Source organism: Oculina patagonica, chromosome 1 (genome assembly GCF_052425735.1).
Source record: "Oculina patagonica isolate OP01 chromosome 1, crgOcupat, whole genome shotgun sequence".
Taxonomy (NCBI): domain Eukaryota; kingdom Metazoa; phylum Cnidaria; class Anthozoa; order Scleractinia; family Oculinidae; genus Oculina; species Oculina patagonica.
The window spans coordinates 1,335,490-1,352,338 of record NC_135758.1 but is presented as its reverse complement, the minus strand read 5'-3'; the positions used below and the strand labels follow the sequence as shown (position 1 = coordinate 1,352,338).

Sequence of the window (16,849 nt, the reverse complement as noted above, 5' to 3'; positions counted from 1 at the left end):
CGCGAGGATTGTAATTTGAAAACGTTTGGAAAGAGTTCGAAAGAGTTCACCTTCCCAGAAATGAATTGATTAGTCATTTACCTTGAGCTTATTACTTTATTAGTTTACCTACGGATGAAGAATAGTAATGGAAATCGGTAGGTTTTAATTTGGCGGCATTCGTCGCTTCGACATGCAGTGCAGTGTTTTGCCAAATTTATATGTAATCTTGTTTTGTCAACAAAGCCGCTCGACGCTTATGTCCTGCAGCCTCGATGAGCCAGTGATTTCCGAACTCAGTGCCCACGGTCAAGTAGGATATTTTTGTATTGAATTCCGTTTCTTGATGCCTCTGAAACCGTTGAAATTGATTTATTTATTAAAGTACTCACGAGTGTGTTGTATTTGTCCGTTGCGTACATATTATATTTTGATCGCTAGATAAAGCAAATCAGTTTAGATTCAATCGCTTCCGTAAAAGAATATAGCCTGCAGTCGATTAAAATATCATTCATTTGTCTCAAGGTTTTTAAAAGTTTATTATTAAAACAATTTTATACCCTGTAATCCTTTATTTAAGCGATTTTTCTTTCACAATTTCATGGCCTCGACAGAAACTTTTCCGCATGAATTAACACCAAAGTGTAGTGACGTCACCGGACGGCATTAGGCCCGAATGTGTTCAGACGTTCCTTCTGGCAAGCAGGCGAGCACAGAGGGATGTCTGAAATTCAGGCTAATAAAAACTCCGTTTGATTACACCCGGCAGTGAGTTCCGATTTTTAATTATTCGGTTTTCACTCTTTGGTTTAAAGCAAGTTGTAAAACAAGTCTATGATTCTGCTTTTCCTTTCAGATTGAAGAGAGAGAACCGGTACGATAGTCTGAAAGTTTGAATTGGTAAATTGAACGCCATGTGCGAATCTGCAAGTTTCGTGTTCGCGCGTGAGGCAGCCACACGGACTGGAAATGTAGAAAAACATCCGCCAAGTAGACGAATATTCGACCTTGTGAGGAGGATTAAGAAATCAAATTGCCTTTGTCTTGAATGAAAACACATTATAAACTTGTTTAGCTTCTCGGCTAACAGATTTCAATCCAGCAAAAACTCCAGGTACTGTACGGGAGTATCGATCGAAGACTCAATTCATTCTTGTTGAACCAAGCAAACACTGAGCAAATGTTGTTTTCTTTCTTGTTTTGTGACTTTTTTCTCAGTGAAGGCAAGATTTATCTAACTCGCCTAAACCTGAAAGTTCAGTGGTTCTTTATTTTGGTTTATGTAGTTTTTCTTTCTCATTTGTCGCACTTTAATTTGCGAGCAATTTAAAGCGGGAAAAGTAATAGAAACCGTGAAAACGAATCCAGCGACCTGCAAACTTCAAGCATCATTTTCAATGTTGGTGCAAGCAGGAAACCCCATGGTGCAAAAGTATGAAGCTACAAAAATAAATAAACTTTTGAAAGAGACCATTCTTTTCCTTAAGTCTCTTTGCTATTTCTTAAGTTTTGTGTTTAAACTTCGCACGACGGGAATTTTGTATTTACGCGACTGGATTACATAGTCAACCGGAAATACAAAACTGACCGGATGTTAATTTCCCACCCATGCGTAGTGCGTTCTGCCGCGGTGTCACCGACACCGCTGTCGTTGTCTTTACTACTGGTATTGTTATGGTTTTCACTACTAATGCTACTGCTACCACTTTTATCGCTCTCAGTATCAATTTTAGCCAATCCAGTTCGTGAAATTTGTAGTTTCCAGTTCTTTTGAGACACGATGATATAACAAATGTGTGCTTTTTTATTTACTTAGCCATACCTGTGTCTGGATGGAATGTTACAATTTACGACCTCACATCCTTCAGCTTTACCCTTCAATGGACAATGCTCAATTCAATCAACAACCATTATGCAGCGTTTTACATAGTTGAAGTAAAAAGCATCCAAGGCACTATATTGGCTGTAGAAACTGTTCCTGGAAACGCTACAACTACCGTTATTAAAGGACTGATTCCGTCCACGAAGTATCGTGTGGGCGTTTTTGGCGTTGATAGCATTGGTCAACCCTACAAGAGCTTGGAAAGTGTTACAACTACTAGCAAAGGTATTTGACAATAGACTCCTTCAGTTTTGTATGCTTAATAATTATTCCATAAGCGCGCAATGGATATGAGAACGAGCCAACGAGGCTCGTAGCGTCGAGTTGACTATAACTATCTCATATCTCATATTCATATAATATATTCGTATAACTATCTAATATTCTTATATGTTAAGTTGGCTGGATGTAGATTTTTAAGCCCTAGGGTAGTTGCTTTGAAAATGAAAATTATCTAGGAAACCATTCTTCGATTTTTGCCAAAATACACAATAATGATCAAATATGACCAAAGTTTATTTTTTTACTGGTCACTTAGTCACAAAGGTTACCATAGCAACGATTGTCGTTTTCTTTTGTTTTCAAACAAGCCTGGGTATTCATTTTTTGATATGATAAAGTATAGTAGTTTGGCTAGCTGTTGATCAGTAAAAAAATAAACTTTGTTCATATATGTTTGATCATTGTGGTATATTTTGGCAAAAATCGAAGATTGGCTTCCTTGATAATTTCCATTTTCAAAACGGCCACCCTAGGGCTAAAAAACTACATCGAGCCTCCTTAACCACATATAAGTTTTAATAGTGAATATTAAAAGGAAAGATTTAACTCCGATCTAATCCAAACGATCGACAGACTTTACTCCATCTTTCTTTACTTTTACTTTATCAGTGTCGGGTTAATTTGGTTTCTGTAGGATAAAGCGACTGCGAACACTACCTATTCACCGCTCTCCTTTCAGTCCCCCTCCTTGTTCGGGATACACGTTTCAAATTTATAGCGATGAAAACTTTAGGCAATGTGCATGGCACCTGTGACAGTCTCATGTTGGTAGCAAAAAGCTGTTAAGAGTATGGATGCCGCTCTCGGATGGAATTCCGATTGTAGTGTTCCTTGCATCGAACAGTCCGAATTTGAGCCCTGGCCTGGGTCATTTGGAAAGACCTTTTAACTTCGAAGTGCCCATTTCCATTAATAATTGGGTAACAGCAAACTGCAATGGCAAAGTCCTAAATGCTGGGGGAAACTTGCGGTGGACAAGCATCCCACCCAGAAGCGTAGCGGTGTAGTTGGTCACTTCACAGGGTAAATGTATGCATACCGTAAACTTCCGGTTATAAGCCCCCCCCCCCGCTTATAAGCCCCTTATAAGCCCATCATCCTGGAAACAAAAAAATACACCCGATTATAAGCCCCCCCCGGATATAAGCCCCCCTCTTCCAGATGACTGTTATGAGTAGGGCTAAATGTTGCTTTATTATGCGTTTTTAACTAAAAAACGTATTTCGATCAACACTCCCGTGGCTTGTTTTGGAACGTTTTTTTCATTCCGCTTATAAGCCCTCCCAGATAATTTATAAGACCCTCCGCTTATAAGCCCACCCTAAACCCCTTACGAAGTTGTATAAGCCCAGGGCTTATAACCGGAATTCTACGGTATGTATGTTCATGCTACACAGGGCCGGCTGTTGTGTGGCACTAAGCTTTCGAAGAGGTACCCCACAAAAATAACCATTGCGTGTTTACTCGATGAGGGAAGACTATCTTTAAATAACGTTCAGATACTTTTAAGAATTGCGTTCTACAAGTGACATAGGCTTTTAATGAGGTAGTATCCAATACCTTAATGATAGATTTTATTCTTTGAGTTTAGTTTTCTGCGGCTCCCGACCAAGCTTCTCTCGAATAGTCGGTGGTACAGAAGCACCTGTCAACAGCTGGCCATGGCAAGTAATGGTGACGGACAATTCTGGAAATCAGTTCTGTGGCGGGTCATTAGTGGATCCTTATTGGGTGGTAACAGCAGCTCATTGCATGGTTGGGGAAACGCCGTCTAGTGTGAAGATAAGGTAGTTATGGATTTTATTTTTACACAATGCTATTTCTCTGTTATCACTAGTATGAAACAAAGAAATAATCTGAGTCCCTGATGTGACTCGAACCCATGAACTTCTGAACACCGGTCGGATGCTCTAACGATTGACATACAATTACGTTGTATGTCAAGTTACGCAGTCCCTTAGAAAACTTGATTATTCAAAAATTAGTATAGACGAACAAGAAATATACGAAGTACAAGTATAAGAAGTGATCATGCTGAGATGTAGCCTGCGAACAGTCTCCCGAGCGCGATCTGGAAGTGAAGATCTCGTATGTTATCCATTGCGAGAACGCGCTCGTATTTTCTACTTTTTTCACTCTATACCCGAGCCTGTTCACAGGCCTAGATTGGAGCACAAAGACGACCACAACGACAATGAGAGGAACATGAGGAGGAAAGAGGATATTGGACAAATGATGTTTCTTTCTTATTAAACATAGAGAGTTATTTAATCAGCCAATCTGCATCTGCCGACGCATAGTTTTGAAACCTATCAACTTAAAACCTGAAAAATCGAGAAACCATGTACTACGTATATCAGAAGAACGAGTCAAACCAACTCCAAGTAGCTGAGATCTTTATCAAATCTGTTCGTGTTGTACTTTTTGTCAGATTGGGAGCCCACTACAGAACAAGTGAAAGTATTGGAACAGAGCAATATATCGGAGTTGCAGAAATCATTATGCACGAGTATTACAAAACTCCCCTGTCAGAGAGCAATGATATCGCGCTAATTAAACTGGCGAGTCCTGCTGATCTTGGAGAAGGTGTTGGTCTTGTCTGCTTACCGGATACTGTTCATCAGCTTCCCCTCGACAATCTTAACAAAAAATGCTGGATAACTGGTTGGGGAACTTTATCTTCTGGAGGTTCCCAACCAAACACACTGCAGCAAGCGTCTGTACCACTGGTGTCAAAACAACGTTGTATGAATGTTTACCCAGGGGACATTGACGATTCGATGCTGTGTGCTGGTTTTGATGAAGGAGGAGTTGATACTTGTCAGGGTGACAGTGGTGGACCATTGGTGTATGAGTTTAATGGTACCTGGTATCTTGAGGGAGTCACCAGCTGGGGGTACGGATGTGCCGAATCAGGCTATTATGGAGTTTACGCCAAAGTTCGCAACTTCAAATCGTGGTTATCAAAAAATATGTACACAGTCGTCGTGCCTCCTAGTGTTTCACCACCAAACCAGTCATCTTCTGCATTAGGTATACATAACTAATATCTATTTATAGAGATTAAAGACTTAATGAGTCAACGAGTCACGGAGTTATGAGTCTATGAGTGAAAATTTAAATGAGTTATAAATTTTGACAATCATAGTGCTGCCCTTTCTTAAAATGAAAGTTAACTGCTAGCAAACGAGATTGGAATTTATCACAACTGAGCAAACTTACCGCAAGCAAACTGCAGTGGACTCCTTTACACCGTGTCTTATGTCTCATTAAAAATAGACTTGTTTGACTCATGGAACAGTTGACTTCCAGATTTCTTAACTTCATAAGTTTGTTCAAAAAGGTGAAAGAACAATCGCGCTCTGAGGTTATATAATAATATTAATAGGCTTGGGAGCTTTTGAAGACGTTTTCTTAAAGACATGATGTATCTAATATATCTTATTTTACCAGGTACTATTGATCAGCCTTCTGCCAGTTGGGGTTTTTAACGTGCAAGTTTCTGTTCGATGTATGATATTTATTTATCTATTTAAAGTGTTCTCATCAATTGGTACAGCAATGCTTTTAAGAGAAGTTTTCATTATATTTTTGATATTTTGTGACTTCAGGACTTTATTTAAGGCTTTAAGGTTTTCGTTAACGATTCAAAATAGTCAACTGTCAGCAATTTATGGATTTAATTGGATCTGATATTATGTTTTGTCGCCTTTTGATTGGTTGAATGGATTCGACGCCAATTGAAAAGAGCGGTCGACAAATTATTATTTTTCATTCTAATCACTGTCGCCATGATTTGCTCAAATTGGTTGCATTGGATTTATACCTGTCCCTGACATTATTACTGACACAGTGTCCCTAACATTATTACTGCCAAGTTTGTCACATTGCACTCAGCCTCATGCAAGACTTTTTCTGCTGACTTTGCATATATCGATTCACCGCGGTGTCTGTCATTTGTCTTACCGTTTTGTTGTGTGTCGCATTAGTGATAAAGCGTTATCATTTGGATCAGGAAACATTTTTAGAATCTCTGTTGTACTACTTATAACCTATTTCAAGCTGCTGAGTTTTTTGGAATTATATCTGTAGAATTCGATGTAAGGTAAAGTAGAATTTCATAATCTTTTTCTGTAACTATTACAGCCTGGTGTAATTTTGAACACGGTTTGTGTTCTGGATGGAATCAATTGTCTTCAGATGATTTTGATTGGACGCTGGCATCTGGTGGGACGCCTTCCTCTTCTACGGGTCCATCTCACGGTCAAGGCGGTTCAGGTTTGTTTGTTGTCGTTTTATTTCTCTTGTGGTGTCCATTCCCATTCATCAAAAGCAACAGTTATCACAACTGATATAACTGCTGATATAACTGTTTGAATCAGTTTAAATTATGATAACTGTTGTTTTCAACGAATTCAAAATAACAAAATAAAATTAAAAAAAATTACAGTCGGAGTACGAAAACCATAAACACTTTAATTATTAGAGTAGCAGTTTTACTCCCTGACAACGTGACTATTGACAGGTATCTATTTTATTAATGCTACAGGGAAATATATGTACATCGAGGCGTCTTCACCTAGAAAACCGGGAGAAAATGCAAAACTTGTGGTCACTGTTCCAAACAATGGAAAGCAGTCGTGTCTTTCTTTCTACTACCATATGTATGGGGCGTCGGCTGGATTTCTCAATGTTTACAGTGGCAATATCAAAGTTTTTTCTGCGTCAGGAAATCAGGGAAACGACTGGTTAATAGTGGAACGGAACTTATATTTGGTTGGAGTGGTAAGGATCATGAAACTTCCTTTCATAAATACATTGAAACCTGTATTAAGCGACCTTGTTTTAAGACTAATTCTTTTATTTAGCGGGCAGTTACCAAAGTCTCGCAAATTGATTAAGGAATAGCATATTCCACCTGCTTTAACTGACAAACTGCTTACAGTCTTAACGGTAACGATATTACCTATATGAAATAAAGAGTATGTAAGGGTGTCCGCTTTGGTAAGTGTTATTCATTAGCGATTGCCTTCATTTTCGGTAGTCATGACCATATTTGGTAAGTCACGTGACCAGAACACAAAAACCCTAAAAACTCACACAGTTTCCTCTTAACACCACGGGTAGAGTGCATTGAGTAGCAAAATCTGAAGTATGGATTTGCTGAAATTGACATTATTTTGTGACATTAAGTTGTGACGTCGCAAAAACTTAATGACGTCTAAGCTTCTTCAATATCACAAATCTTGGCAAATCCATGCTACTGTTTTTGCTTCTAAATGCTCTCTACCCGTGATGTCGATTTAAACTTAGAAAGATGTAACCTGTGTGAGTTTTTAGGGTTTTTGTGTTCAGGTCACGTGACTTTTCAAATATGGTCTTGACTACCGAAAATGAAAGCAATCTTAAATAAAACAAACATGACCAAAAACTAAACCCAGAATACTAATGGCGCCCAAGATAGGATGGTTTGAAGTCATCCATAACAACCATTTTGACTCAAATTGACCGCTTCACTGAAATGTGTTTGCAGGTTACATTTGAAGGAATAACTGGAAGTTCATATACAGGAGATGTCGCAATTGATCAAGTGAAAATTATCGAAGGGAGCTGTCCAGGTAAACATATGCTCTTTTAAATAAAAAAAAAATACAGTTAATATGACAATATTGCAGCCACAAAATAAATATAATTTCAGTTTGTCAAACTTAGCTACCTTTTTTCGTGTATTTTGTAATGTGACAAATCGATTTATAAAAAATCTATCTATTATGTATCAATTTCCGTTATTGTTTGATCGTGACTTTCTAAAAAATAGGTCACCAAGGGTGACATGAGTCTAATGCCGTATGGCATAGTGATACAGATTGCGCGGTTTTCGTAAGCCGGTTAAAATTGGTTAGAGGTTTGTGTTCGGGAGTTTAATTTAAAATGCTTATAGCAAGCTAGGGGCATCGTGGATGATTATGGATGAAAACGAAACAGTCATAAATGTTATGTGCTTCACAAAATTTAAAGTATGAACAGGAGTTGATGTTACTTCTTCCGTATTGTCCGTAAAAGCAGAAACGATTAAACATTTGGACAAGATTGCGTGACGATTTACAAAAAGCATGTTCATTACAACAAGGGTTGAAGAACTTCACATCGTTTTCTTTCAGATTTTTCACCATTTTGATGATGACTCTTGAAACAGATTTTGCAATAAAAGCACTTGAAATAGTGACTGTTACTCCATTGTACTGTAAGCACTTAGTGACAGATTTTCCTAAAAACGGGTGTAAATGCTCACGTCAATATAATGATGACCTTTTGAACGCTGGAAACTAGGCAATTATTATCGAGCTACCATACACAGGAGCGAAGACTGTTTATCATGATGTACAAATTTCGCGAATCATCACTTCCATATCAATGTAACCATTTTATGATTTTCCTAGCTGTAAGAAGAACTTAAGATCTCTGAGAGTCGTAAAAGCATGAAATTCGATTTCAGTGTATGGCAAAGGCCGGGACAGTGTAATACTGCAAAGCGGCCAAACAAACGCATTTTGATTTAGTCGCGTAATTTGATTTACATTTATCCATGTACATCTTTTATTTTTGAAGGTTTTTGTTTGCACTGTAAAGAAAAAATTGGTCAAAATTCGAATGACTTAAATACAAAATACGAGGTAAAGTTTTCTATTTTTTAAAACAAAATAAATATTTGGTCGCATTGTGTAAATAAACGCGAGTCGCCGTCGAAATATTTTTTCTCAAAGACGTCTTGCTTTTTAAGCAAGACGAAAACACAAGTGCTTAACTGAACTGAAAACGAAGATTTATTTTCACAAAAAGCTTACAAATGTCTTAACTGGAAAATTATTACGTCCTGTTCAAGTGTTGAATAATCGTGACTTGAGAAAGAACTTTTAATTATGCGTGGGAACACGTGTCGCTGATTGGCTGTTTTTAATTGAAACTAATCGTGCGTGTCCGTACGGAGTCCGTTCTTGCAGCTGATGATTGTTTTCTACATTACAGCGAACGATTATCGATCCCGAACCATTCCCTTGGGATTGCTTACAGCTTTTTTCATATAACAAAGAGTCTAATGCGCATGCGCAAAGCGCACGTAAGCATTAGACTCAAAAAAATGGTGAAAACCAAGATGGCAGATCCATGATGGCAGCTGTAATGATGTCATATGACGTCACAGCCAACATAGAGCGAAAACCTTAGAGGGGGAGTTCCATCCATCCCCATGGCTTCTACCACGGTGGCTTGAACTGATGTCCGAGGTTTAAAAGCAAAACTTCTGGTATCGCATCGAGGATACGTGGCCACAAGCTTATGAACTACCGGCAAATTTTGAACAATTGTGGTAGCACAAGGAGTCGATTTATTAAACAATAATTGGGATGTTAAGAATACAATTAAAAAATGCAGTTAAGTTTATCAAGGCATTCCCAAGTGTCTTTGAATATTCTAAGGAAGTCCGCGGATGCGTAGTAAGTTTCGAAGAAAATCATGCCTTTTCATCCACTCATCGACACTTACTTTTGTCTTCAATCTGCCTTTAAAGAATGAGTATTTGTATTTTTTAACTTTGGCTTAGCGTGTTAGTGTTGGTTTGCCATTCTTAAAGACATAGTTTTGTAAAGGAAAAAACCTGTAGCAACGTTTTCAAAACTGAAACCGTCGTCGAGACTTCAAACTTGCAGCTTGCTTTATTCTCAATCCCATTGGGAACCGTATCAGTTCTCGCGATCTGATTGGTTGAGTCGTTCTATTCTTGATGTTGATTGGTTGTATTTTTCCAGTGCAGAGAAAGCTATACGCGAGGCTGATTGGACGTATCGCTTTATTCACATGTGAAAATACACTACATATAGAATTCTATTTGTAATGTTTTTAGCCGAAAATTCTCGCTTTATATATAATAAAAACAAATGGTACATGCTGTTTGAAATTGATAGAAGTAACAAGGCTTTGTCGCCTAACGGTTTCCAAGCCCCAATTACTATCCGATTATTTTTCAGTTTCCTGTAGCTTCGACGATGGCTTGTGCCTCGGCTGGAGTCAATCCAATTCAGATGTATTTGACTGGACACTTAACTCTGGCTCCACGCCATCCACGTCAACGGGACCATCGTCAGGTCTTAGCGGAACAGGTCAGTTCCCATTGATTTGTGCAAACGTCATAGGGCAGATTACTAATTCTAATTATATACATTTCGCCGATAAAAGGTTAAAAATAAAACTTAAGGTAAACTGTTAAAATTGATGCTAAACGTTTTCGATCTGTTCGATCATCATCACTCTGATGATGATCGAACATATCGAAAACGTTTAGCATCAATTTTAACAGCTTTTACCTTAAGTTTTATTTTTAATTCTAATTAAATACATGCTTTTATTATAAGAATGGCTTTAAGTATAATTCGGTGAATTTTACCATTTTGTCCAAGAATAACCATGACATGTAGCCCTCCAAGATTGGCCAATGTTCAGCACCTGACATGTCTCAAGTATTATTAAAAACTAGCAATGGTATATTGCAATTCCTGAGTTTTGATTGGTTAACAGGCAATGGTATATGAGCTCATATACCATTGACCACAAATATGGTAGTCGATACGCGTCAACGAAAACAGCTGGGGAACTCAAATATTGCAATTCCACTCGTTCTTGTTGGATATTAGATCGATATAGACAACTTGGCGCTACGCGCCTCGTTGGCTATCTACCATCTCATATCCAACGCGCGCCCGTGGAATAAGGGTTAATTATAACCCACCGATTAATTTTCGCGCGCGCTCATTGAACAGAACGTATCACGTGGTACAAAATCTAACGACGGGAATCAGACAATATACCCCGTCAGATTTTATATCCGTCGCCCGTTTTTATAGCTAGACAAGAACAAAACAAACGATCAAAGTCAACTTCTTAAAGTGCTACTATGATCAATTTTCACCCCTTGAAATTTTAGGTGTTTCATAGAGTATTTAACGAAAGATTCAAAATGGCGTTTTCCGTTTTCAAATATCTTTTTTAGTTCCAGAGATATTTAACCTTAAAAAAAGCGTAAAATATGCAAATTAGAGGATTGATGACGTCATCTACTCAACCCAATTTTATTGCAAGTACAAAAATTGAGTTTTCTCAGTCATTTTTCTGCAGAGGCCGATGAAACTTGGCAGACTAATAGTTCTGCAGATGATACACTTACACACTTAATAAAGTTATGTTACCATGGCAACTAACTCTTTTCCAGTCCCCACCAATTTGCTTTTAATGTTTTAGAATTTTTCAGTTCGGAAAAATGAAACCCAGCCAAGACGCGTGCCTAATCCATTCATATGCTTGCAAGAGCACGCAGGTAAAGTATCATCGGCAAATATCGAAAAGAAATGCCAGAATTGGCCAGAAAAGCCTTTAGCATCGAGGGATCTGGAACCTAGTTTGTTGCCATGGCAACTAAATTGTTCATATTGTGAAACACCACTAGCAAAGTGTTACTGCAAAAAAACCAGAGAGTCACTATCTTAATATTTGATCAAAATTTGGTTGAGTCAATGACGTCACAACTTTGCTAATTTGCATATTTTAAAAACTTGAATATCTCTGGAAAGAAAACAGATATTTGAAAATTGTAAACGGCATTTTTCTTCTCATATAGAGTTCTTGATAATATTTTAAAACGGCAACGAAAGGAAACAGGCGAATTTCATCGCAGTAGCACTTTAAGTCTATAACTTTTTAATCAACTCACAGTGTTAAAAAATACGTAAATCGATCAACTTGCATTTATTTCAACCACAGTTGCGCCGTGATTCTTTCTGTTGGTTTTATCCTATTTACGGGCGATTATATAAAGCGCGTCAAAGAAATTAAACGCATGGTTTGATTTCACAATTGAATTTCACAGTTGACCTCGAAGCTTCGCCTCTCGGCCAACTGTTCATTTTTCGGACAATCTTTCAGCCTCGGGCATTATCCTCCAATCTACCAGCCCACCGAAAGGATTTATTTACTAAATATACCTTAAGGCGACCGAGCTGACCTTTCTTCCCTTCCGTCGTAACGAGTTTGTACATATTGGCGGTAGGGTTCATGTCATATGTTAGAAAAAAACCTCTCGTTGGAATTACACAATCACACAAAATATATACTTTTCTTTCCATAGGTAAGTATATGTACATTGAAGCTTCAGGTCATTCACTTGGCGATAATGCCAAGCTTCAGTTTACAGTACCTGGAAGTAACTCATCTGCGTGCTTGAAGTTCCACTATCACATGTATGGTTCGGATATGGGAACTTTGAACGTCTTCAGTGGAAATGTCAAAATATTTACTAAGTCAGGAGATCAAGGAAACTATTGGAGAAAAGTGACAAGGACAGTTAATTTGAGCGACGTTGTAAGTATACCTGTATCTTTTTGATCGGGCGCATACTAGTTATGCAATCTTTTTGAGTGGCATACAATACAATACAATACAATACAATACAATACAATACAATACAATACAATACAATACAATACAATACAATACAATACAATACAATACAATACAATACAATACAATACAATACAATACAATACAATACATACTAGTTATGCAACGCTTTCGAGTGGTATACTATGGAATATCCCACGAGTCACTTGTATTTTCTCGGTATACACACGAGCCTTAAGGCGAGTGTGTATGCGAAGAAAATACAAGTGACAAGTGGGATATTCCATAGTATACCACGAGAAAGTGTTGTGTAACTATTTTATACCATGCCATAGAAAATATGCTCACTAAATTTCATCGAGAATAAGATCGCAGCGCACGATGGGAAGGTTGGGTTAAATACCGTCGAATATACAACGGCTTTCCTGTATTCTGATTGGCTGTATTTTCTATGGCATGGTATAAAATACAATACAATACAATACAATACAATAGTCGTTTAATGTGTCATACACTTAGCAATAAGGTGTGACATTGCAGAAATGTCACACCAGCTAGTTTACAGGTATTCCACCTAAATTAGTTAAGAAAAAAAATAAAAATAATGATAATAAGTGAATAAATAAATAAAAATATATAAGTCAGGAAGATGAGATAAAATCTAAAGTAGTTATTATATATACAATATGCTGTACAATAAATGAGTTGATACTACTAAAATTAGGTTAAAAGGCCCGAAAGGTCAATTTTCATTATACTATTTTCAAAGGCCTTAAAAGATCTGTTGGTCCTGTACGAATCTGGAAGTAAGTTCCACAGCTTTGGCGCTAGGCAACGCCACGATTTGAGGCCGTAGGTGGTGGTGTTGACCCTTGGCTGTTTCAGGATGTCGGTTCCTCTCAGATCGTATCTGACGTCTCTAAAATCCAATAACTTTTTAATGCTCTTTGGAGCGTGAAATATACCGTGAAATATCCCACGGGTATGTTGATATTGCAGTATACACACGAGCGTTTAAGCGAGTGAGTATATGTCAAATGCATAATATGCCCTGGTGATTACCAATAGCTTTCAATAATTTTGTTGTAGTTATAAAAATTCTGGATATTAAGAAAACCTCATTCAATAACTTCTTTAAACTAATATTCTCTAGGTGACATTTGAAGGAATACGAGGTTCTTCATACACGGGTGACCTAGCCATCGATGATGTCTCGATTATGAATGGAAGCTGCCAGGGGCACACTGCGACTCCAACGCTTTCCACAGCAGCCACATCTACGTCTTCATTGCCTCCAGTTTCATCGACGTCTATATCTTTTACTGACAAGCCCTCCATTTCTCTAAAAACATCAACGTTAAGTCCATCTTCTGTCAAGCCTTCTTTGTCTACAAGTTCATCGACGTTTACGCCTTTCACCGACAATCCTTCCATGTCCTCAGGGTCATCGACATTTACTCCATCCACGGACAAGACTTCTTTGTCTCCAAGTGCATCGACGTTTAATCCGTCCTTTGTAAATCCTTCATTGTCTTCAAGTGCATCGACATTTAATCCCTCCACTGACACTACAAGTTCATCGACGTTTACGCCTTTCACCGACAATCCTTCCATGTCCTCAGGGTCATCGACATTTACTCCATCCACGGACAAGACTTCTTTGTCTCCAAGTGCATCGACGTTTAATCCGTCCTTTGTATATCCTTCATTGTCTTCAAGTGCATCGACATTTAATCCCTCCACTGACAAGCCTTCGTTGTCGTCAAGTCCTTCGTCGTTAAAGCCACCCACTGTCAAGCCTTCATTGCCGTCCTGTCCATCGACGTCTTCTACTGAAGAGGCGTCAATTTCTCCACGGCAGTCGTCGTTTAACCCGTCTTCTGTGAATCCTTCATTGCCTTCGTCACCTTCACCAGGTATTGCTTATTATCCATCTTCTTTGTTAAGATTAAAAAAAAATTAAAGTGCTACTATAATTAAATTCGCGTCTTTCCTTTCGTAGCCATTTTAAAATATTAACAAGAACCCTATTTGAGAAGAAAAATGCCGTTTACTGTTCTCCAGTGTCTCCTTTCTTTCCAAAGATATTCAATTTTTACAATATGCAAATAAGCAAAGTAATGACGTCATAGACTCAACCAAATTCCGATCTAATATGAAGAAAGTGATATCTCAGCCAATTTGTATCAGAAGTCTCTGATTTTGTGTTCCACAATACGTACTTAACAATTTGGTTACCATGGCGACATACTAGATTCCATATCCCCCGATGCAAATGGCTTTTTTCTGGTCAATTTCTGCCAATGACGCTTTACATGCGTGATCTGGCAAGCATATAAATGATCATGAATTAGGCAGACGTCTTGCCCGGGTTTCACTTTCCAAATTGAAAAATTCTAAAATATTAAAGACAAATTTGTGGGGACTGGAAAAAGTGACTTGCCATGGTAACATATTTTGATATAACTGAAAGTGTGTCACCTGTAGAACACAAAAACACCGAGATTACTCAATTTTTGTACTTGACATAAAATCGGGTTGAGTACATGACGTCATCAGTCCCCTAATTTCCACATTTAATGATTTTTTTAAAACTTAAATATCTCCGGAAGTAAAGTAGATATTTAAAAACGGAAAACGCCATTTTGAATCATTTTTAAAACTCTTTCTTGTCACGCACGGCCATTTACCGGTCCTTTTGGACCGGTAGCGCGAAAATTCCTAGAAAATTTGCCTTACTTACTTTATCCTCCAAGTTTGGAGAACGCGAAGCTGACAGAATAAGCCAATTACAGAGCGATTTTGGGCCAAGACACTTGAATGTGCTTTACATGACGAATTTTTGTGACTGTTTGAGAATTATAAACCAAGATGGCAGGCGAAGTGGAATGAACTTTAACGATCTTTAACAGCTTTTAAAAGCCAGTGAAGATGGTTTTTGAGGAGGATGTTGATCCAGAAGGTTTTTCAAGTCTCAAAGAAAGTAATTTGGACAGTGAGCTCGAATTTCGAAGCGAACAATTGAGGTTAATAATCTTATATTTTGCTTCGCACATGTTTGGGTCTGTTCGCGATATGAGCACATGTTCTTCAAAATGCCACAAAATACCGTTCGGATCACCATTTTTTTAGGTATAGAAACTCGCCTTTATCATAAACAATTTGTCCTTAATTTGTCTTATTTGGGAATGTAAAGCTCGATTTCTTTGATTAACACTCGTTTTGTAGGAATTATGCAGACGTGCGTAGCCGCACTAACTTAAGCTCTGACCAGTCGTTGCCATGGTAACTGAATTGCGATCCTTCTGTTTACGTAAGAAAAATAATAATTAATTCCCTGTTTGGACTTTTTTGGTCCGGTTTTCAGGACCAATTTTGTCTTAGAACACGGAAAATGTTTACTTGGCCTTAAAATTTACATAGTAAAGCGTGTTTGCACTATTTCAGTTTTGCCTTAATTTTGTGACTTATTTTTACTAATTTTTTGTGATTCAAAACTTTGTTTTTGAAACGTTTTAAGTATTCATAAAATGAAAAATAAAAAATAAATAAGTTTGTTTATAGTGGTCATGCACTTAGCTTCATATCTGAAAGAGGAGATTATATTTTTTTTTTTTAGAAAGCATATTTTGTTTTGTGCCCTTTCAAATGTGATATTGGAGACTTTATTGCTGTAAATACTTTTGGAGTTATTAAATAAAACATGCGACATGGTCAATTTTGTATCATTTTTGTTGTAACAAGAATACTCTTGGAAACATGATCATAGTAGCACTTTAACCGTATGGATAATGCTCTTGCCTTCGTGAGTGCGTTGCTTTTGTTGAGATGCATTTGCCGCTGAAAATTTCCTTCTCTTTTTGAGATATCAGCAAAAGAGGACTGATATTAGTCAGCGCAACCCGCCTCTGGAACAATGTTGACGTCTCTATTCGTAATGCTGCATCGCACAAACAGTTTACAGGAAAACTACACCAAACGCTACTAAAACAAAATGCTGGACTAGAACATTTTAAAATCAGTAGCACTTTTTAGCTCTTAGTGTATTAAATTAAGTTTAAATTTTTATCATTTAGTTAGGTTTATATAGAACATTTTAAAATCAGCAACATTTTTTAACATTTTTTAGTTCTCATTGTATTGAATTAAGTTTAAATTTTTATCACTGTCTTAAGTATATAACATGTAGTTAGGTTTATAATATGTAGTTAAGTATGTATTATGTAATTAATTAGGGAGGGCCATATTGCAAACTACTGG

At 37.5% G+C, this 16,849-nt stretch overlaps 1 protein-coding gene across 3 annotated transcripts in view; it reads left to right on the top strand.

Moving 5' to 3' along the window:
• LOC144648698 (uncharacterized) overlaps positions 1–16,849 on the top strand; it is a 197,111-nt gene that overhangs the window by 15,811 nt on the left and 164,451 nt on the right. Inside the window, exons 10-18 of one of the 3 annotated variants that reach the window (XM_078508382.1) lie at positions 1,796–2,086; positions 3,735–3,930; positions 4,575–5,176; positions 6,290–6,421; positions 6,693–6,928; positions 7,677–7,761; positions 10,168–10,299; positions 12,318–12,550; positions 13,743–14,505. In XM_078508382.1, the coding sequence (XP_078364508.1) occupies positions 1,796–2,086; positions 3,735–3,930; positions 4,575–5,176; positions 6,290–6,421; positions 6,693–6,928; positions 7,677–7,761; positions 10,168–10,299; positions 12,318–12,550; positions 13,743–14,505 (2,670 nt within the window). The remainder of the gene's footprint in view (positions 1–1,795; positions 2,087–3,734; positions 3,931–4,574; positions 5,177–6,289; positions 6,422–6,692; positions 6,929–7,676; positions 7,762–10,167; positions 10,300–12,317; positions 12,551–13,742; positions 14,506–16,849) is intronic. The other 2 variants (XM_078508206.1, XM_078508256.1) reach the window with 2 other exon arrangements.